At 35.4% G+C, this 23,441-nt stretch overlaps 1 protein-coding gene across 4 annotated transcripts in view; it reads right to left on the bottom strand.

Annotated features, from left to right (window-relative positions):
* Window positions 1–5,777: 5,777 nt before the first annotated feature.
* Window positions 5,778–23,441, bottom strand: part of pio (zona pellucida domain-containing protein piopio) — a 163,174-nt gene continuing 145,510 nt past the window's right edge. For all 4 annotated transcript variants that reach the window (XM_073989696.1, XM_073989700.1, XM_073989698.1 and 1 more), the window contains exons 6-9: window positions 11,872–12,422; window positions 11,658–11,817; window positions 11,421–11,579; window positions 5,778–7,251 (exon numbers count right to left, since the gene is read on the bottom strand). In XM_073989696.1, coding sequence (XP_073845797.1) covers window positions 7,054–7,251; window positions 11,421–11,579; window positions 11,658–11,817; window positions 11,872–12,422 — 1,068 coding nt within the window. In that variant the 3' untranslated portion in view covers window positions 5,778–7,053. The remainder of the gene's footprint in view (window positions 7,252–11,420; window positions 11,580–11,657; window positions 11,818–11,871; window positions 12,423–23,441) is intronic.

Here is a 23,441-nt window from a genome sequence, read left to right on the forward strand (position 1 = left end):
TTAACTGTGGATTTAATATTCAATTTTTTTTCATATTGTTTTACCTTTAATATACCACAAATTTGCAATAAAGAAACCACGAATAAACCAACCATATATTCAGCTTCAAATATCCTTAAAGGTGCTAAAAATATAGAAGAAATATGGCAGCGTTAAAAGGAATGGTTTCACAAAATTGAATTTATTTAAACATCTTATTTCACGACGTTCGATCGTTTTCGTTTCACTTACGATCTCCAGAAATTTTGCTTGTATAGTCCCTAGGCGGATCATGGATTGAAAGTAAAACAACAGAAAACACCAAAGCAGTTATGCTGATTATTGCACATTGTACTGTGAGAGTCTTCATTGTACAAATTATTGAGATCAGTATTTTTGTAAAGATTTTTTATTTAAATCCAAGCAGCTGTTTGTTCTCTTTGACGATTGATAATGAACTGAAAATTAAATGCATACCCAGCAAAATTTGAAGGAAGGGGTTCTTTGCGATGACGTGATTTCATGTCATCTTTTGCATTTGTTCAAAGGAACTCGTGAAAGATCCGATCTTTTCATTAGGATTTGAACCAATGCAAAGGAAGTCGTGAAAGATCCGTTCTTTTCATCAGCATTTGTACCCATTCCATCGATCCAATAGAGATGATGTTTGTGTTTTTATTTACACACCTGTTTATTTTCATTTTGGTATGTTCCAGTACTGCAAAAATCTACTAATTTTTACTATTTTTTCCGATAACATAAAGGAAAAATTGTTATCGTAGTAAAAATAAGTAGATTCTTGTAGTTTCTGGAACAGACCAAAGTTGTTAGAACTGTCGTCGTGATGTTGTCTTACATTTCCTGCATATCGAACAACAAAAACTTCTAAACAATTGGTGTTATATGAAGTCCCAACCATCGAGCTAAAAATAGAATCGGACTGCACACATTGCTATTTTAAAAGTTCCCTTGTCTGTTCTAAATCTGACATAGAATGAAATCAATCAAATCTCGCTTCTTGGAATTTGAAAAAAAAAGTCCGAAACGAAAAGGAACAAGAATCTGAAAATAAAGAAGAAACTACTTTTGGAAAGAAACAATTAAAAATAAATTAATTAAACATAAATGGTATTTTCCATAAAAAGTCTCTCCTCCCCGTTCGTTACATTTTGTTCTTAGAGATCCCTAAAGCAAGCCGGGTTGTAGATCCCTACATATTTCCGTCACTAAACAAAAGAGTATAAATTACCAAAATGTTGTTATAAAATAAAATAACAAAATTATAAAATAAAAGTAGTTTATAAAATAAAAATACATAAAGGAGTGCTTTTGGAGTCCATGTTGAAATCTGAACTGGTGATGGGAAGATAATTGAAAAAACCTTTTGTAAGATGAAAGAATATCAGTTGCGGAGAACGGAGGAAGTAATCTTTTGCGTTGCAGCGGGATTACATTGCAATTTTGGATGTAAACTTTTGAAAAACTAAACTGATAAATTAATTGTAGCTATTTCATGAATTCGTTTGAATTAATAAAGAGTTTTGTTTTTCATGAAAACCATATTTCAATACAGCATTTCCATTTTCCAAACAAGACATGAAAATTTCATGCAAAGGGGTTGGTGAAAATGACATGCCAAAGCATTGGTTAAAATGACATGTCAACGCATTGGTTAAAATGACATGCTTAGGATCCAGAAAAGAACGTCATCTTTTGGGGTCCACGCTCATATAAAATTCATCGATGAAGATGCTAAAAAGATGACATGCTAGATCACTTGCACCCATGATTGAATGTCATCTTTGGCATCGAACATTTTGCTGGGTAGGTATACCGCATAAAAATATGACATTATCACTGATAATAAACGTTCGCTTTTTATTCTCATATGAATCATATACATACATTTGAATATTTAGTCTTTGGGGTTTTATTTCTTATAATATTTTTAAACCAATTTTATATATAAGATTTGTTTTTATTTTGGAAAATATACCTTTACTTAAATTTTGTTAATAAAAGCTTTAATTCAATCCTAGTCGTAATGTTTACTCCCCTTCTATAACCATTTGTAATTCTTATCGGAATGTTTTCATAATTGCAAGTGTCCATGACCTTGAAATGACCTTGGGCACAACACTTCATTGGCACAGCCATGCTTAAATCTGTTGCTCAAAACATAAGATTAAGATTAAAATGTAGCTGTGCGATCACAGTATTGATGATAAGACAGACCTTTGTGTTTTGTGAGAATGTCTTTAAAAGCATTTGGTTCCCAGTAGAAGAAAATGGAAACAATGATAAACGAGAGGGTAATGGGGAGCTACACAGAATACATTATTACATTAATTAATAAATTAACGTGTGGAATTGGACCGACAAATTTCAGGTGGAAAGTTTTATATATAGAGATGTGGCTGCTTCGATGGGATGTTAACACAAATTTACTGGATTTAGTTGAGTAGATTTGGCAGGACTGTTGAAAAGGGGCAGTGTGCCTGCAGGCCTGTGCCCCACGCAGGGCAGATGATCCTTGCCCTATAGGAATTTAGCCGGTTGCAAAATCCCGAGCGTAGTTGGGCCAAAACTATTCTGGGTTATTGTGGCAGCTGACGCTCCTTAGCTGCGATATATGAGGGATGTACTCCGAGGCACACACTCACAAGATAGTTGGCATCTGCTACTGTATCTCTGTGAATACTATTCAAACCTGCTTGATTGACTTGCTGACTGAAACCTTCTATAGGGGTTATATCAAAATGTGGAGCTATACTTACCAATTTCTGGGGGAAAGTTTTGTAGCCCCAAAGAAGATCATGTACCTTATTTCAGCCATTTCGGTAAGACAATGTGGCTAAAAACTTTTAAATACCGATTAATCGGGAGGTTTCGTTCTGTGGCGGCTATATTAATACCTGAATCTATACTGAAATTTTTTTGGGGGAAAGTTTTGTATCCCCAGAGAAGATTAAGTACCATTTCGGTAAGATAATGTGACTAAAACCTTTTAAATGCCGAATATCGGAAGGTACCGTTCTTTTTGGGGCTGTATTAAAACGTGGACCTTTACTGACAAATTTCGGGGAAAAAGTTTTGTAGCGCCAAAGAAGACTAAGGGCCTGTTTATGAACTTCGATAAGAAAACGAATGCGGAAGAAAAACTACCAAGTTTGAGTGTGTATTTCAAATTTGTTTTTTGTTTTGAAGCAAAAGCAAATGACATAATATTTCAAAAACTAAAGTTTGGGTGTCTTTCATGCGCACACATTTTCGTTTCGAAATACATAAACTGGGGGTAAATACCAAATTTCAGCTAATTCAGTAAGATAATGTGGCTAAAAACTTTGAAATACCGAAGATCGGCAGGTACCGTTCTGTGGCGGCTATATTAAAACGTGGACCTATACTGACCAATTTCTGGTGGAAAGTTTTGTAGCCCTAAAGAAGTTCAAGTACAGAATTTCAGCTATTTCGGTAAGATAATGTGGCTAAAACCTTAAAAATACCGAAGATCGGGAGGAAGATCGTGGACCTACAGTGACAAAGTTCTGGAGGAAATTTTTTTAGTCCCAAAGAAGATCAAGTACCAAATTTCAGCCATTTCAGTGCTATATTGAGGCCAAAATCTTTGAGGTACCGAAAATCGGGGGCTATATCGAAAAGTGGACCTATGTAGACCATTTTCAATACCAAATATCCTAGGAGTAATTAAAACTTCTGTAGCAAATTATAGAGCTCCATCTTAAATATTGTGAGCTGTATCTTGATTTCAGCAGACAGATGGACGGAAGGATGTCCGGACGGACATTGTTATATCGACTTAGAGTTTTATGCAGATTAAGAATATACAGTCTGTCGCAAAAGTTAGTATACACCGTTGAAACCAAAATGTATTAGGGATAAATATCACTATAACTTATTGAAAACGACAAACAATTAGTTTTATTTGATAGACAAGAAGGTTGTCTTCCGTAATAACAATTAAAAGTGCGCAATATTTGCATTCATTACCAAATGTACGGTTCGAATCCCAAAAATACCAAAAATTTATGTCACAAAAGTTAGTATACAACGGAGAATCCTCGTGGAACTGTGTAAAAAATTCTTGATATTTTTGAACAAAATGAAACTAAATCTGTACCTAAGATCATAAAGAGTATATTAATTGGTTTTAATGGCAGTTATAGTACTTATAGTGACAAGTCCAACGTACACTGGATCGTAAAATCCACAAAAATGGTCATCTACAAATACAACAACTGTAGCGACAAAATTCCGGGTGTTATGTCCTGTTTATGGATTCTAAAGCCATGAAATGCTCAGAAAAGCTCTAAAGTTTCAATATGGGGTGATCTTGATCGAGTTTCGGCTTGTCCTGTCCCATACATTTGAGACCATTGTCCTTTTGAACCATGTAATAATCCTTAATCCTTACACATAATGTGCTATTAATGTCTAAAGAACTACTTCTAACTGATCCATTTAGTTGTATTTTGGTCTTAAGTGAAGCGAGCACATCTTTTCAGAACGTTTTTGCACAATCCATGCGTTATAACAGCAGAGAAAGCTCTGTATTAAAATTTTAAATTAGCTATCATATTCTTCTGTGGTGGTGGAGTATCACTGTAGGGCTTACACCCGAACTTGAGGTTCTCCTACTATTTATTTTTGGTGGGAATGTGAAAAGGGTCATAATTTGTGAGAAAATTAACTGAAAAGGAAAGTCCTTATGTATAAGGATTAAGGATTATTACATGTTTCAAAAGGACAACGGCCTCAAACGTATGGGTTTCCTTCAAGAAATTCCGTTTTTTCAAACAGGACAAGCCGAAACTCGATCAAGATCACCCCATATTGAAACTTTAGACCTTTTCTTAGCATTTCATGGCTGTAGAATCCATAAACAGGACATAACACCCGGAATTATGTCGCTACAGTTATTATATTTGTAGATGACCAATTTTTTTGGATTTTACGATCCAGTGTACGTTGGACTTGTCACTATAAGTACTATAGCTGCCATTAAAACCAATTAATATACTCTTTATGATCTTAGGTACAGATTTAGTTTCATTTTGTTCAAAAATATCAAGAATTTTTTACACAGTTCCACGAGGATTCTCTTAAGTACAGATTTTGTTCAAAAATATCCAGAATTTTTTACACAGTTCCACGAGGATTCTCCGTTGTATACTAACTTTTGCGACATAAATTTTGGTCTTTTTGGGATTCGAACCGTACATTTGCTAATGTATGCAAATATTGCGCACTTTTAATTGTTATTACGGAAGACAACCTTCTTGTCTATCAAATAAAACTAATTGTTTGTTGTTTTCAATAAGTTATAGTGATATTTATCCCTAATACATTTTGGTTTCAACAGTGTATACTAACTTTTCGACAGACTGTATGTATTAGGGTTATGACTTTTTGACATTTTTTTCTCAAAAATGATTTCCTGTAGCAGGGATGAATGAACTTTTGCCTAATAATCACTATGCTATCGTTTTTTCTATTGAAATATAAAAAAAGTTCACGCACCAATCGATTTTAAAAATATAATTTTTTGAAAAAATGTATGAAATATGATACAGGGACATGAGGTTGTAAAAAAGTCATAACCCTAATATGTATATATACATACATTATAGTGTCTCCTACGAATATTTCGACGTGTTAAAACGGAATGACAAATATAATTAAGCCCATATTATGGTGGAGGGTACAAATATTAGAAATCTTCATCCCAAATAAAAAATCCAACCTTTATAATATTTAAAAAAAAACACCAAAAATAATTATTTTTAGAAGAAATAAATTAGTTAAAAGTTTTTATTTCAAAAAAATTGTAAAATACATACATACATAAATTTATCATAAATACGTACATATATATTTTTCTTTCTTTATAAATCGATAGTTATATAGATTAAATTATGACAAGTTCTGTTTGTTGTTGTTGTTGTTTTTGTTTTCTTCGACTACACTCTCATTGGCAAAAGTTTACAGCCAAGCAAATCTCCGAATTTTGAGATTGAAGGGTTTTAAAACTTTTGCCAAAGGATTGTAGAGAAAATTAAAAAATTAAAAATAAAATACATTTAGAGTGTAAGTGTGTGTGTGTGTGAGTGTTTAAGTGTGTATTTGTTTATTCATTTTCTTATAGGATTGTTTTTTTATAATTAAAATACACAGTTTTAAAAATTATAGTTTACACAAAAAAGTTTATCACCTGAGGGCGTTAGCTAAGTATAAAATTACATGAGGGCTACAAAGCTAACCTAAATAAAAAGTTTAAAAGGGGGGAGGGGGCTAATACAAAAGGAGGTTTAGTTAAGACCCACATACCATAGCTAAGTTGTTTATATATTCTTTGTTAGAATTCATTTATAAGCTGTCTTTAAACAAAAAAAGTGTTAAAATTTAACAGAGATGTTGGGGGAGTTTACATTATCTATTCCCCTTAGTCAGCTCTGCGATATTAGAGGGTTTTTTGTTATTAATTATTAGTTTGTTATGTTAAATAAAGTAGTTACTAGCGAAAAAAACCCTGTAATATCTTTAAGTTAAGTGCTGAGTTGTCTAATCAAAAACGGACTTGCTTTAATTAATTAATTAAAATTAGATTTTATAGACTTGTTTGTTTGTTTTTTTAAATTATATATACGTATAACATAGTCTAAACTTAAAAATATTTATATATTTTGTTTTTTTTTTTTTCAAAATTATCATTTTTTTCTGGAAGGCAGCTAAAATGTTTTGTGACTTAACTTCTAAACTAAGCGAAAAAAATATTGACTTCATCTTTTCTTTTTTTGGAGGACATAAAATATTTTCTATGTTTTTTTGTTTTCTTTAAAATTTTAGCATTACATAATTTTTTTAAACACTTTTAGTGTTCCTTTAAGGGAGAAAATTTGGATTTTTTTTCAATTTTGTTTTCTGTGGTCAAAATTTGTTGTTTTGGAGCCTAAAAGCAAACTATACACAAAAATATGTTCTTATTTGTATTGTTGTAGTTGTTGTTGGTTTTTTGTTCTATTACTAAATTTTGGAAGTGGAAAATGTGGCTGCTTAACTGCTATGCGAGAAGGCTGTGTTTGTATAGGGTCCACTGTAAATGCTACTGCCCGAGTTCGATACAGTCTTGGTGCTGCGTCGGGCCATTATACACAGGACGGCGGCTACAACGGCCAACATAAGAATGAGGCCAGCTATAGCTATGGCAATGGCAAAGGTACGTTGGGAGACACACAGGGCATCTTCCAGAGTCTGAAAATAGAAAAAGAAAAAAATAATAGGAAATATTTAAAAAAAATACAAAAAATAAGTAAAAAAGTATCAGTCGGCTTGGCCGACAGAGATATACCCTCAGCCTTGGACCTAAAGAAAACAAGTAACACTCAATACTTCTGACGTCTACATAATACGATGTACAACGTTTGGACCAAATCGGTTTCTCCCTTCGAGGGTTATCTTACGTACAATCCGGTTTAGTTGGTGCCGGCAGGCTTTTTTGGAGCTTTTGGGCCATTATCTCAAGAAGTAAAAACTTGCCCCTGAAAAAACATGTACCGTCGTAATGGGGAAAGCGAACACTTGTTGTTATAACAAAAAACCAAAGGAATTTGAAGTCCAAATTTTGGACCGATTCGGCTGATCCGTTCGAAAGTTATCGTGTACTCCAGCCACTACACATGGATCTATAGGTGAAATTTTGAACCTTTCGGACTAATTTCTCAGGAAGTATGGACTTTCCCCTGAAAAAAACGTGTACTCTCGTAATGAAGGCAGCGAATACAAGTTGTTCTAAAGAGAAGCAAAACGACTTGAGAGGTGGCCTTAAACGGCACTCTTCACAAATTTCGTGTGGGAAGTTCTTGAAGGAGTGGACCTTTATAGTGAACCTATCTATGTCCCTTAGAGATATTACGATACAAAAAGTATGGACCAAATCTGTTACTCCCTTCAAGAATTATCGTGCGCACAATTTTTCCGAACATTTTCAAACTTTTGTGGGGGAGGCGGGTACCTGAAGGAGTGGACCGATATGGTCTATCTTCGAGCGTAAAGTAAGTTTGGACAAAATATTATGAAATTTAAGACCGAATCGGTCAAGGAGAATGGTGCTTCTTAAGACCCTTTCCAGGGGAAAGCGTGCTTTTTAAGACCCCTTCCAATGGAAAGGGATCTTCTTAAGACCCTTCCCAAGGGAAATGGTGTTTCTTAAGACCCTTTCCAAGGGAAAGGGGGTTTCTTACGACCTTTTCCAAGGGAAAAGATGCTTGGAAAGGGGCCTTCTTAAGACCCTTTCGAAGTGAAAGGGGCCTTCTTAAGACCCTTTCCAAGGGAAAGGGTGCTTCTTAAGATCCTGTCCAAGGGAAATGGTGCTCCTGAAGACCCTTTCCAAGGAAATTGTGCTTCTTAAGACCCTTTCCAAGGGAAATGGTGCTTCTTAAGACCCTTTCCAAGGGAAATGGTGCTTCCTAAGACCCTTCCCAAGGGAAATGGTGCTTCTTAAGACCCTTTCCAAGAGAAATGGTGCTTCTTAAGACCCTTTCCAAGGGAAATGGTGCTTCTTATGGCCCTTTCCAAGGGAAAGGGGGTTTCTTACGACCCTTTCCAAGGGAAAGGATGCTTGGAAATGTTGCTTCTTAAGACCCTTTCGAAGGGAAAGCGTGCTTCTCAAGACCCGTTCGAAGTGAAAGAGTGTTTCTCAAGACCCGTTCGAAGTGAAAGGGTGCTTCTCAAGACCATTTCGATGTGAAAGGATGCTTCTTAAGACCCTTTCGAAGTGAAAGGGGCCTTCTTAAGACCCTTTCCAAGGGAAATGGTGCTTCTTAAGACCCTTTCCAAGGGAAATGATGCATCTTAAGACCCTTTCCAAGGGAAATGGTGCTTCCTAAGACCCTTCCCAAGGGAAATGGTGCTTCTTAAGACCCTTTCCAAGAGAAATGGTGCTTCTTAAGACCCTTTCCAAGGGAAAGGGGGTTTCTTACGACCCTTTCCAAGGGAAAGGATGCTTGGAAAGGTTGCTTCTTAAGACCCTTTCGAAGGGAAAGGGTGCTTCTTAAGACCCTTTCGAATGGAAAGGGTGCTTCTCAAGACCCTTCCGAAGTGAAAGGGTGCTTCTTAAGACCCTTCCGAAGTGAAAGGGTGCTTCTTAAGACAATGGAAAGGGTGCTTCTTAAGACAATGGAAAGGGTGCTTCTTAAGACAATGGAAAGGGTGCTTCTTAAGACAATGGAAAGGGTGCTTCTTAAGACAATGGAAAGGGTGCTTCTTAAGACAATGGAAAGGGTGCTTCTTAAGACAATGGAAAGGGTGCTTCTTAAGACAATGGAAAGGGTGCTTCTTAAGACAATGGAAAGGGTGCTTCTTAAGACAATGGAAAGGGTGCTTCTTAAGACAATGGAAAGGGTGCTTCTTAAGACAATGGAAAGGGTGCTTCTTAAGACAATGGAAAGGGTGCTTCTTAAGACAATGGAAAGGGTGCTTCTTAAGACAATGGAAAGGGTGCTTCTTAAGACAATGGAAAGGGTGCTTCTTAAGACAATGGAAAGGGTGCTTCTTAAGACAATGGAAAGGGTGCTTCTTAAGACAATGGAAAGGGTGCTTCTTAAGACAATGGAAAGGGTGCTTCTTAAGACAATGGAAAGGGTGCTTCTTAAGACAATGGAAAGGGTGCTTCTTAAGACCCTTTCCAATGGATAGGGTGCTTCTTAAGACCCTTTCCAATGGAAAGGGTGCTTCTTAAGACCCTTTCGAAGTGAAAGGGTGCTTCTTAAGACCCTTTCGAAGTGAAAGGGTGCTTCTTAAGACCCTTTCCAATGGAAAGGGTGCTTCTTAAGACCCTTTCCAATGGAAAGGGTGCTTCTTAAAGTCCATTCCAAGGGAAAGGTCTTCTTAAAGTCCATTCCAAGGGAAAGGGTGCTTCTTAAGACCCTTTCCAAGGGAAATTGTGCTTCTTAAAACCCTTTCCAAAAGAAAGTGTGCTTCTTAAGATCCTGTCCAAGTGAAACAGTACTTCTTAAGACCCTTTTCAACAAGAAGGGTGCTTGTTAAGACCCTTTACATAAGAAAGAGTGCTTCTTAAGACCCTTTTCAACAAGAAGGGTGCTTGTTAAGACCCTTTACATAAGAAAGAGTGCTTCTTAAGACCCTTTCGCAAAGAAGGGTAACGGTATCTCCCGATTTTCGGTATTTTCGACGTTTTAGCCTCATTATCATACCAAAATGGCAGAAATTTGGTATTTAGTCTTCCTTTGGGCCACAAAACATTCACCCAGAATTTTGTCAGCACAGGTCCACGTTTTGGTACAGAACCCATAGAACGGTACCTTCCGACTTTCTGTATTTTCGAATTAGTATTTAGTCTTCTTGGGGGCCAAAACTTTTCCCCAGACATTTTTCAGTACTGGTCCACGTTTTGATAAAACCCCCATAGAACGGTACCTCCCGATATTTGGTATTTTTGAAGTTTTGCTCTCATTATTTTGTCTTAGTGGCGTTACAAAATTTGTCGCAATATGCCCACCTTTTCATATATCACACATTGAACGGTATCTCTCGATTTCCGGTATTTTAAAGATTTTAGCTTCATTATCACACTAAAATGGTTGAAAATTTTTAGTTAGTATTCTTTTGGGGCCACAAAGCTTTTCCCCAGAAATTTGTCAGTACAGGTTCAGCAATCTTCGGTATTTTCAAGGTTTTAGCCTCATTATCACACCGAAATGCCTGAAAATTGGCATTTACTCTTCGTTGGAAGTACAACATTTTCTCCTAGGAATTTATCGCTATAGGTCCACGTTTTGATATAGCCCTCATAGGACGGTACCTTTCTATTTTCCATATTTTTAAACGGCTGCAATCCGATATTTATTCTTTGCCAGGGGTAGAAAACATTTCAACGGAGAACTGTCGAAATAGATCCACGAATTAATATAGCCCCCATGTAACGGCACCGTCCTATTTATTGTATTGACTGGGTTCTTTGTTACATTTTCGGACCAATAAAAAAGTTTTATTCGGACAGGTCAATGAACTTTCATAGACTAAAGGAAAATAAAACGCATTTTACACTTTCATTTAAAACGCGTGTTTTGAGAACTTACGTTATTTTTTTGATAGATATTCTACGGAATTGGCAACATAAATCAGGCATGTTTTATAAAAGTTGTTTCTTCCATACAACTCGTGGTAGAGGGTATAAAAAGTTCGACCCGGCGAACTTAACGAGTTTTTACCAGGCGTGCCAATTTGGTGGTTTTCCCGCTACTTGTGGTGATTTTTGACGTACAAAAATTACTGTTTAAGCAGGAATGTCAATTGTTTTAAGGTACAAATCGCTACCGACCTATGGTGCGTATGTGGCTGTAGCGATTTTTACCTCAGAACAGTTGGCATCCCTGGTTTTTACTTGTTTATCTTGTACTTACTCTCTCTTTTGATACAGAATCATCATCACCCTCTGTTATATCCACATTTTCATTAACATATAAACCAGAAAAGACTTCAATGGTAGCTGGAGAACCTTCTTCGTCTTTGTTGTCGTTATTGGCTTGTCGTTTGGGTCGTTTGCCTCCACATAGGGGAGCCTAAGGAAGAAGACAAAAGAAGAAGTAAAAATTATGAAAGAAAATCACGCAAAGCAAATAAACCCCCTTTTAGCTTACCATTTGACATTCGGGATCAACCAAGGGGCACAATTTCACATTACATTGATAATAGACCGAGGTGGTGTAGGGAAATTTATGGGCCGGGAATGTGACATTGGCTGCCAAACGATCTGTGGTATAATTAAACTGGCCCATAATTTCATTATCCATGGGACATCTGAAAAAAAACATTACTTTTCTAATAGGGCAAACATATTAGCCTAAACCTTACCCATCCTCTCCCACCAAACGTTGTTCACCCCAACCCAAACCATCACGTACAATACAATCGGTTACATGTAAACCATATGTATCCTGCTTATCAATATTGATGACCAATGTCAAAGGATCTCCAATTTTCACATCATTGGCAATGTGATGTTCGGCGTTGTAGATTTTCATGTGACAACCAGGCATGGGTATTTCATTGTCGATATCATCGCCATCATCGTTGCCGGCAGCGGCGGCGGCATCATTTTCATCTTGCAAATAGACATCATCTTCATCGAAATTATCACCATTGGCACGATATTTATCCAAGGAACGACCATAACCACGACGATCACCACCGTTACCTTCACCGGCTTCAGCACTTTTTAGGGCCTGTGGCTTTTGGGCATATTTACTACCGACGACCTTGTGATGATGGGGCTTTTTACTGCTCATCGCTGCATCGCGTGATTTATAGGAACAGCGTACATGATAACCACGACCAGCATCGGTTATCAATTTCAAATGTGGTTGCAAAACTATGGTATTGAAGAACTCAATGCCACCATCATCCTGAAAATATAAAGGGGAAGGAAAAAACAGGGGAATTAGTAGGGTAAAAAATTCAGAATTAAATTTAGGGATTGAAAGGGAGGAATATCAAGAGCATCTGGAGATAATGTTAGTGCCTGCTATTTTGTTGTTGCTTATTAGGGCGCTTTCCAAACGAAACGGTGCTTGTTAAGAAAAAACCCCTTCCAAGGGAAAGGGTGCTTATTAAGACACTTTCCAAGGAAAAGGGTGCCTACTAAGACGGTTTCCAAGGGAAAGGTTGCTTACTAAGACCCTGCCCAAGGGAAAGGGTGTTTATTAAGACCCTTTCCAAGGGACCCTTATTTAGACCTCTTCCATGGGAAAGGGTGGTTATTTAGACCCTTTCCAATTGAATGGGTGTTTGTTAAGACACTTACCAAGGGAAAGTGTGCTTATTAGGACCCTTGCCAAGGGAAAGGATGCTTATTAAGACCCCTTCCAAGGGAAAGTGAGCTTATTAAGACGCTTTCCAAGGGAAAGGGTGCTTATTAAGACGCTTTCCAAGGGAAAGGGTGCTTATTAAGACGCTTTCCAACGGAAAGGGTGCTTATAAGACCCTTCCCAAGGGAAAGGGTGCTTTCCAAGGGAAAGGGTGCTTTCCAAGGGAAAGGGTGCTTTCCAAGGGAAAGGGTGCTTTCCAAGGGAAAGGGTGCTTTCCAAGGGAAAGGGTGCTTTCCAAGGGAAAGGGTGCTTTCCAAGGGAAAGGGTGCTTTCCAAGGGAAAGGGTGCTTTCCAAGGGAAAGGATGCTTTCCAAGGGAAAGGATGCTTTCCAAGGGAAAGGGTGCTTTCCAATGGAAAGGGTTCTTATTAAGGCCCTATTCAATGGAATTAGTGTTTGTTAAGACCACTTCCAAGGGAAAGGGTGCTTATTAAGACCTTTTCCAAGGGAAACGGTGCTTATTAAGGCCCTATTCAATGGAATGGGTCTTTGTTAAGACCCCTTCCAAGGGAATTGGTGCTTCTTGAGACCTTTTCCAAGGAAAAGGGTGCTTATTAAGATACTTTCTAAGGGAAAGGGCGTTTATTAAGGCAGTTTCCATGGGAAGGGGTGCTTATTGAGACCCTTTGCAAGAGAATGGGTTCTTGCTAAGAACTATTCCAAGGGAAATGGTGCTTATTAAGACCTTTTCCAAGGAAAATGCTGATTATTAAGACCCTTTCCAAGGAAAAGGCTGCTTATTAAGACCCCTTCCAAGGGAAATGGTGCTTATTTAGACCCTTTCTAAGGCAAATGGTGCTTATTAAGACCCTTTCCAAGTGAAATTGTTCTTATTAAGAACCTTTCCAAGGGAAAGGGTGCTTATTAAGACCCTTTCAAAGGAAAAGGGTGCTTATTAAGACCCTTTCAAAGGGAAAGGGTGCTTATTAAGACCCTTTCAAAGGGAAAGGGTGCTTATTAAGACCCTTTATAAGGGAAAGTGTGCTTATTAGGACCCTTTTTAAGGGAAAAGGTGCTTATTAAGACCTTTTTCAAAGGAAAGAATGCTTATTTTGAGAAAGTTTTTAAAAAACTTCGTGACTATCGGATTCTCTTTCTCTCCTTCAGTTCGGCATTTCTTATTAAACCTGCTTCACATTCTGATTATCACTTAATTAACACTTCTGCAAATTAGATCAACAAAAATTCAGGTTAATTAGTAAAAGTTCTTAAATCTTCAAGCTTTTGTTTTACAATTCTCACAAAAATTATCTAATTTTTTTGTTTCCTTTCTGAAACTTAACAACGCCACTCTTCTCATTCCCCGGAAATTATAATTCCTCTATATTAAATATGAAATTTTGCTAAAAAAAAACTATTTTCATAACTAAAACCCACAGGAAATATTCCAAAAACAAATTGTTCTTAGAAGACAGGCAGAACATCATTTTAAATCTCATTAAACTTCTTAGAAGCAAACAAAGATTTTTTGATGAATTAGTGCTAATCAACAACGCACATACAAACAGACGTATTCTCGTCACACTAAGTTAACCATAAAGTTTTAATGATGGCTATCATCATAATAAAGAACAAGCAAACAGCCAGAAACTAACTAGCTATTCATCTTGACTTTAGCTTAAGTGTGCTTGCGTATCTTTCCAGCAGCAGCTCCCATGAAGACTGTAAAAATGTTTGTATTAAATTGAAGAACTTCCACAACCCTTTGGGCTATAAATGTGTAATGTTCAGGAAGTGTGTAAATTTTTGTTGAAGATATACCCAAATGACCTGTGTTTGATCTATTATTTAGAAACGTTTAAGGGGGTGGGGTTACGTAATAAATGTGCTTTGTTTTAAAGTTGTGCTAATGATCTTCTCTTTGTGTTTTTTTTACTTAGAATCTTGGCAAAGAACACAGTTTAAAAGAAATGAAAATATAACAAAGAATAGATTGAGGTACGAAATTGACGTAGATGTAAACATGGTTATAATTTTATTGGGGTGTAATGAAAAAATATCGATAACAATGGCTGGTACGGAGTAGGTTGGAATCAAACATATTTTGAGAACAAAATAGGGTATTGTAACTGATAAACTGGATTTATATTTCTAGAAAAGACGGTGAATGCTTATGAGGCTCCTTTTTTATTAAAGTAACAAATATTCTTAACAACTAAGTATTACAGTTTGCCTTAACCTAACTTAGACTAGTGTGGAAAAAAAGAGGGAGAGTGCACAAATGAGTACGAACGTATGTGCCATAAAATCTTATGGAGAGGTCATAAACACACTTCGTTATCTCACATGTGGCATGTGGCCTGCAGCCTAGATAGCTATCTCAGACATACCACAATGGAAAGTCTTATATCATTTTATTCTATCGACCTCCTTCTCCAGTGGACTGTATTTTGTAAAAAGATATCCCAGTTTAACTTGAAATCTCTCTACTCTATAGACGCAACCCTCCCCAAGACATTCACTATATTGATTATAAAATCAGTCTGTCCCCTACGTAAACAGTAGCTACGTACAAATGTATATTATGGTTGCTGCCATATATTTTGTACCAGTTAACATAGTATGAGTTCAGGCAACCATATTTTGTTTTTTAAATAGATATTTGGATTCAAAATATGTTTGATCTGACCACATTGATTTTTTGCCTGGGGATGCAAATAGGGTCTGATTCAGTCTGGTCCAACATGGTACAGGTTATATGTCAACATAGAATGTATAAAAAAACAGAAAAATAAAGTGAGGAGGATCTGATCGGCGTTGCAGGAAGATTGTAGGTATCGAATCTAATACAGTTTCTGGCAGGTCATTCTGCGTTGTCACTGATCCTCCAAAAGAACCCACCACCCAGAATATTGTAGAAGAAAACATATTCAAAGAGCATTATAGGGTAATGTAAATGTGTAAAAATATATATTGTTAGAGCAACCATATATTATGATCCTTTGAATTATACTCTCATAGAAGCCAACACACAGATAAGTAATATTGCTGAAGCAAACATATTCTGAGAGCAAAATATTATATTATTATGTAAAATATACATTGTTAGAGCATTTCTATTGTATACAATTCCATAATGACAGAATATGTTTGGTTGGCCCAACAATATATATTTACACATATTTACAATACCCTATTTTGCCATTCGAATATATTTATTTTAGAGTTGGGCAATCTAGTTCCCGGAGCGGGTCGATCTTTCTAGTTCATTTTCCCAAAAGAAACTAGTTCAATTTCATTCCAAATAGTTCCGAGGCCGAAATGATTCAACGAATTTTTCTCTTTCATCGTTCTTTTCGTTCCAAATAGTTCCGAGATTGAAATAGTTCAACGAATCTTTCCTCGCTCTTTTTGTTTATTTCGTTTCGAACAAACAGCAACAACGTAAGATCGACGTAGGCGTTAAATTGAAGGAACCAGAAAAACGAAAGGAACTATATGAACTAAAGGAACTATATAAACGCAACAGCTGGATATAGTTCCAATAGTTCATTGTCCGGAATAGTTCCCTGGAACTAGTTCGTTCCGGAACTACACAACTCTAATTTATTTCAGCAATATTCCTTCTCTGCATGAAGAACAGAATGGAATTTTTGGAAAATATGAACTCCTGTTGCTAAAGGTGACCTTTTTAGGACTGAAGACCTTTTTAGGTCTTCTATAGCAGACAGAAGAACTTTTAAAGTCTTCCTTAGTACACAGAAGACTTTTTAAGATCTTCCATAGTACACAGAAGACTTTTTAAGGTATTCTAGATCCTTTAAAGTCTCCCTTGGTATACAGAAGACCTTTTATGGTTTAAGGTAAATATAAGGTCTTCCCTAGTAGACATAAGACCTTTTAAGGGCTTCTATAGTAAATAAAAGACCTTTTAACGTCTCCCCTAGTAGACAGAAGACTTTTTAAGGTCTTTCTTAGTACACAGTATGCCTTTTAAAGTCTTCCTTAATACACAGAAGACTTTTTAAGGTCTTCTCTAGTAGACAGAAGACATTTTAAGGTCTTCTATAATATACAGAAGTCATTTTGAGGTCTTCTATAGTAGACATAAAACATTTTATGGTCTTCTATGGTAGATCGAAAACCCTTTTAGGTCTTTCAATAGGCATAATACCTGTTAAGGTCTTCTATAGTAGACAGAAGAACTTTTAAAGTCTTCCTTAGTACACAGAAAACTTTCAAGGGCCTTCTCTAGTAGACAAAAGACTTTTTATGGTCTTCTAGACCTTTTAAAGTCTCCCTTAGCATACGGAAGACCTTTTAAGGTTCTTCCTAGTAGATAAAAGACATTTTAAGGTCTTCTATAGTAAAAAGATGACCCTTTAAGGGCTTCCCTAGTAGACATAAAACCTTTTAAGGTCTTCCCTAGTGGACATAAGGTCATTTAAGGTCTTCTATAGTAAACATAAGGTCTTCCATAGTAAACATAAAACCTTTTAAGGTCTTCCCTAGTATACAGAAGATTTTTGAAGGTCTTCTAGATCCTTCAAAGTCTCCCTTGGTATACAGAAGATCTTTTAAGGTTTCAGGTAAATATAAGATCTTCCCTAGACCTTTAAAGGTCCTATTTAGTACACGGAAGACCTTTGAAAGTCTTCCTCACTACACATAAGACTTATTAAGGTCTTCCCCAGTCGACCTTTTAGGTCTTCTTAGTAGACGGAATACTTTTTAGGGTCTTCTCTAGTATACAGAAGACATTTTAAAGTCTCCCTTAGCAGACAGAAGACCTTTCAAGGTCCCCCCTAGTAGACAGAAGGCATTTTAAGCTCTTGTATAGTAAAAAGAAAACCCTTTAATGTCTTCACTAGTACACATAAGCCCTTCCCTAGTGCACAGAAGACCCTTTAAGATCTTCTATTGTAAGCATAAGACCTTTTTGAGGTCCTATTTAGTAGCAATGAACGTAAACAAACAAAACGATTCCCGTACCAATCACACAAAGCCACAAACTTTTCAGCTTCTCTGAATCGTCTCATTCTCACAACCAAAACAAAACCACAAACTTTTCAATGTAAAAATATGAAAACCGTACGATTGCTAAAATGTACTTTGGCTATGCTTTGCCGAGTTGTTTTATTCATCACCGAAACAAAAATAATTATTGGCAAACGTTTGCTGTGTATTAAGGTCAATGACACACACACACCCACATGTAATTGCTTAACAACCCTATATGTTAGCATCAGCATACCACAGTGGATTTTATCAACCACCAAACGTTTTTGATTTATTCATATGTGTTTAGTACTATTTCGTTTTCTATCTGCTCTTGTGGAGTTTAGTACTTTTGTTCGTACTCGTGAATGTAAACGAAACTAAACAGCGAGCTCCGCCAACGTGGGTTATGTTTCGTTATGTATTGTTCCTATGGAAAATACGAAACGAAACGATTGGAAATGTTATTCAAAGTATTTTTACGTAAGCTGATGAAAACCCGTATTTGCGTATCAGACATGGAGGCCATGCTCTGCAAATTAAAGCACCATGTAGCACACGAGAGAGGCATTGGGTGAGAGGAGGAATACATTTTTCACAAGACAAGAGATAAGTGAGAAAAAACCAGTGTGTACAATTGAAATGCACAGAAGCGTCCTACAACACTTAACAAGACTAGAGGGCGATGTCGAAAAATGATACAAAACATCTGTACTTTCCACACGGAGTCCATAAAATGACCAGGAATAACTGCTCGGCAATTAAAAGCGACATGTAGCACACGAGTGGGAAATTTTAAGAAGATGATATCAGGAAAGGATATGAGAAGAAGGGACGTGTTTTTGGCAAGAGTCAGGGAGTAATGAAGTAATGCGTACCTCCTACAGGAATCCCATGGAATGGAATGTAGGAATGGAGAGAAAAGAGAGAAATAAAAGCTTAAAATTCACAGATGTCAGGATTAAGTCTCAAAATTCTGCAAAAGAGTGATATATCAAACTGAGATAAGCTTGGACATCTGGATACAGATAGAGATAGAGTTGTGTGGTTGTAGGTAACGCACTTTTCCGTTCTGTATTAACGCAGATGGTATACGAAGTATGGCGCCTAGCCGGAATGAGCTCTTGAAAGCAGTACACCGACAGAGTTCTTTAAACAGACACAGAGTTCTTTAAAATCGGAATTGATGTGTTGATAATTTGCATGCCTCAGCTAGTAAGCAACATCTGGTAAGTGGAACGCATATCCGATAATTGGAGCCTAAACTTTTCCGAGCAGCAGCCAACAACAACACTCTCAGTAGCAGTTCTGTTATTGACATCTATGTGGGTAAGTAGTTGACTTTAAGTTCCAGCATTATTCCTCCAAAGTTGTTATAGTTTGTTTTCCGTTTCAACAAAAAAATATTGGCGTTCAATGGTAAAATCTGTAAAGATTAATTTCTATGGCAAACAACTACAATATTATATTTACATATTATTTTACATATGTTATGACCATATTACACATCATTGCCAAGATGTTACAATGTAAGCCTTATTTACATACAAACAAAATTTAGTTCAAGTTGAAAGAACAATAACAAAAAAGTGAAATAAAACGGTAAAAAGATCCGTTGATTATTCGTGGCCGGGCGTCATAATCTTGGCCATTGTTGTCGACATCGTCATCGTTGTGTTCTCAAAGTTCTCTTCTATAGTTATGATTAATGTATAATATGCAAATGGGCGAAAGACAAACGACGACCAAGTAAGAGAAGAATAAGCAGAGAAAAAGAAAGAAAATAAACGGCATGACTGTAACTTCCTATAAAGTGCCGTTAGTTTGTATTTCAATGCACTTTTGCGTTGTTCTAAAATGGAGTTTTTTTCTTTCCGCTAAACAATAGCTTTTCTTTCTATTCAATTTATTTTTTTTACAATTGGCAATGGGTTGTATTGGTGCCCACTCACACACACACAGAACCATGCATAAAAAATGCCACATATGTTGCAGTTGAATGAAGTGAGTGAGAAGGTAAGCGCCAAAGAAAACTAGAAGCCCTCGAGTAGTTCTATTCATGTGGGTAGGCAAATGACCATAAGTCAAAACAAAAGACTTAAGGCACAAGCACAATCGAAAACAATCTAGCCCAAGCATTAAAGTTTTTTTTTAACTTTTTATAAATGTTAGTGTAATATTAAAGCATATATTATTTTTGCGACTTTCATGTGGGAGTGTAGGCATGTTTCCGTGTAATTTTGTTCTAGATATAGAACAATGTAATTGAGTCAACCTCTAACTTCCATGGTGGAAGGTTACGGTATTATGTGGCATAAAATTAACAAATATTAAATGTTATTCAAATGAAATTAATTCTTTGGATTTACTCTTTCATAATAACATTTATAGGACCGTTATTACATGTTATTTTTAAAAGCTACTTTTGACAAAATGAATTTTAGAAGAAGTGAGAGAAAAATAGCTTTAAGCAGTTATTCTATAGTAAATTTTCAATTTAATATCAATGTATTTTTTGGGAAAAATAAAATAAAAATCTTTTAAATAAAATAAATAACAGGTATTGTAATAAAATATTAAAATAATTAAAAAGGGTAAAGTCTTACATTATTGAAAAATAAAAATAAGAAATTTTGTTTTAAGATTATATAAGAAAGAAGGGGCTATTGTATAAATTTTTCTTTAGTCTACAAATACGGGTACGGTATATTTCCAATAACCTTTGATTTTAAAAAAAAAAAATATTTTTGGGTAGTTGTTGGTTAAAAAATTTTTTTTTTAATAATCTTTGATTAAAAAAAAAATCAATAATCGTGTATTTAAAAAACTATTTTTCTATAATCTTGGATTTTTTAAAAAAAATATTTTTCAGTAATCGGGGTAAGAAAAACAATTTTTAATAATCGTAGATCTTTAATAAAATATATTTTTTATAATCGTGGATTAAAAATAAAATATTTTCAATAATCGCGAATTTTCAATGTTTTTTTCAATAATCATGGATTTTTTAACTACATATTTTATAATAATCGTGGATTTTTTTAAAACTACATATTTTTCAATAATCATGGAATTTTTGTAAATTTTTTTTCAATAATCGTGGATTTTTTAAATCTACATATTTTTCAATAATCGTGGAATTTTTATAAAATATTTTTTCAATAATAGTGTATTTTTTAAATCGTGGAATTAAAAAAATTAATAATAAAATATATTTTTTTATAATCGTGAATTAAAAATAAAATATTTTTTAATAATCGTTGATTTTTTTACATTTTTTCAATAATCGTGGAATTTTTTAACTAAATATTCTACAACAATCGTGGATTTTTAAAACTAAATATTCTACAATAATCGTGGATTTTTTAAAACTAAATATTTTTCAATTATCGTGGATTTTTAAAAAAATATTTTTATTTTAAAATATTTTTTAAAAAATTTAAGATTATCACAAACCTTTTTTAGAAAATTCACGATAACTGGATTTTCTAAAAAATGTTTTTAATAATCTTGAATTTTTATACCCTACACCACTATGTGGAAAGGGTATTATAAGTTTGTTTTGGGAAAAATTCATGTAACACCGCGAAATATTCGTCGGAGACCCCCAATGTGGTATACCAATCTTCATATCTCGGAGAGATAAAGCGATTTTGAGATGTGTGTCCGTCCGTCCGTCCGTCCGTGTGTCCGTCTGTCCATTATAAATTGTAATCAAACTCCAGGCCGCAATTATGGACCGATCGTCACGAAATTCGGTATGGAGATGGGTTTCACATCAGAATAGATCGCTATTTTAATTGGTGATGATCGTGAAATATTTAGCGCGTGAAATGGACCAAAAACATAATTTTTATCAGATTTTGTAGCTGCTCTGTAGGTCGCAATAATAGTCCGATCGCCTAGAAATTTTAAATAAGGCAAGAGTATATGACAAAGAAGAAGCTTGCAATTTGAGATGGCGATCAGATGATATTTAGAGGGTTAAATGGAGCACAACTTTTGTGTGAAAATTGTGAAAATTTTTAATAAACAGCTTATATCTTTGTTCCTGAAAGACACATTCCCCACTCTTGGGTTATATTTGGAAGACGATCTCTTGACCTTTCAATTGATGTCAATTATGTTGATGTACGTGATCAGATAACAGAGTTACAACCTAATATATCCAGTTTTTTGTTTGTAGTGTAATCATAAACCAGCTACACGCAGAGAAAAAAATATGTTTGATCCAACAATATTCCAAGAGCAAAATATGTATTGTTAACATATTGTTGGATTCCTCATGTAGTATTGTAAATCCAAAAATAGTTTGTGTCAACTGAACAATATTTCTCTCTTTTCTTCGAAAATTTGTTTCTCTTCTCTCGCTATTCGATGCCGTGTTGAAAAAACAATTTTGGTGAGTTGTGGTGTGTTTGTATGACATACTGCCTTTACCTTTGTTTTTGTGTGTATGTACTTGTGAGACTCTTGTTTTTATTTGTTTCGGTTTTGTTTCATTCTTCTTTCCTTTTCATGTTTGTTATGGTGTTTTAATTATTCCTTATGTTGTGGTGCGTTCTTGTGGCTTTTTGTTTGTCTTTGTTGTCAGCCAATGCAGCAAACCATGTATTGTGTTCATCAATGATTGCAATATTATACGCGACATTTATATCCAAGTTATGCGAAAAGTGTATATGAGAAGTATATGCACTCAAATCAAAAATTTCTGGGCTGGTTTTCTGTATTGACAATACTTTTTGTAAACAAAATTAGATTATGATAGTTCCTACAATCGGTATTGTTAACGATTTTAACAATATTGCGGAAATTCGAAAGTTGTTTTTGTTTTCTATGTTTGGAACAAAAGATGGTATTTTTGGATTTGGATTACAATGTTTGAACAAAACAAATACATTTTTGGAACCAAAACATATATTTTTGTTCCAACAAAAGCGAAAAATATTTTTTCTCTGCGTGTAGAGGTCGCAATTATAGCTCAATAGTCACGAAATTTTGCACGAGGTAAGAGTTTAGGTTGAAGGAGATGCCTATAATTTTGCATGATGATCTGATATTATTTAGCGGTTGACATTCACCATTACTTTTGTATGAAAAATATAAAAATTTTATTTTTGTTCCATATTTTCAATCCTGGTGGGCATATGCCGGCAAAGTAGCCTACATATGGAATAATAACTACTGACCTTTCCCCTGATGCAAATAGCAATAATGTGTCTGCTAGATAACCGGCCTACTGCCTAATATATAATGGGTTTTGTGTAGAGAAACACAATTTCCTCCCATGCTACAAATTGTCTCTATCATGACAGAGAAATTTTCAGTTCAGTTGTCAAATTGGAGTTTTTATACAAATATTGCAACATAGGGTCGCCTCGCCACCTATTTTATACCTCAGGATTTAGGGAAAAGGGGATACAAACAAAATACGACCAAAGATGTGTCTCATCGAAATATTGGTTTTAGATCCCAAGTAGGTTTGGACGAAATTTCTTTCAGACAATTTAGAGTCTATTTAGCCCTGTCCGTTCATCTGTCTCTCTTAATGTCTAGCTGGCTGGTGCGCACGATAACTCTCGAACGGATCTACCTATTAGAACCAAGTTTTATACTTCGT

This window comes from Musca autumnalis, unplaced genomic scaffold (assembly GCF_047663935.1).
Source record: "Musca autumnalis isolate F117 unplaced genomic scaffold, ASM4766393v1 scaffold_5, whole genome shotgun sequence".
In the NCBI taxonomy this organism is placed as follows: Eukaryota; Metazoa; Arthropoda; class Insecta; order Diptera; family Muscidae; genus Musca; species Musca autumnalis.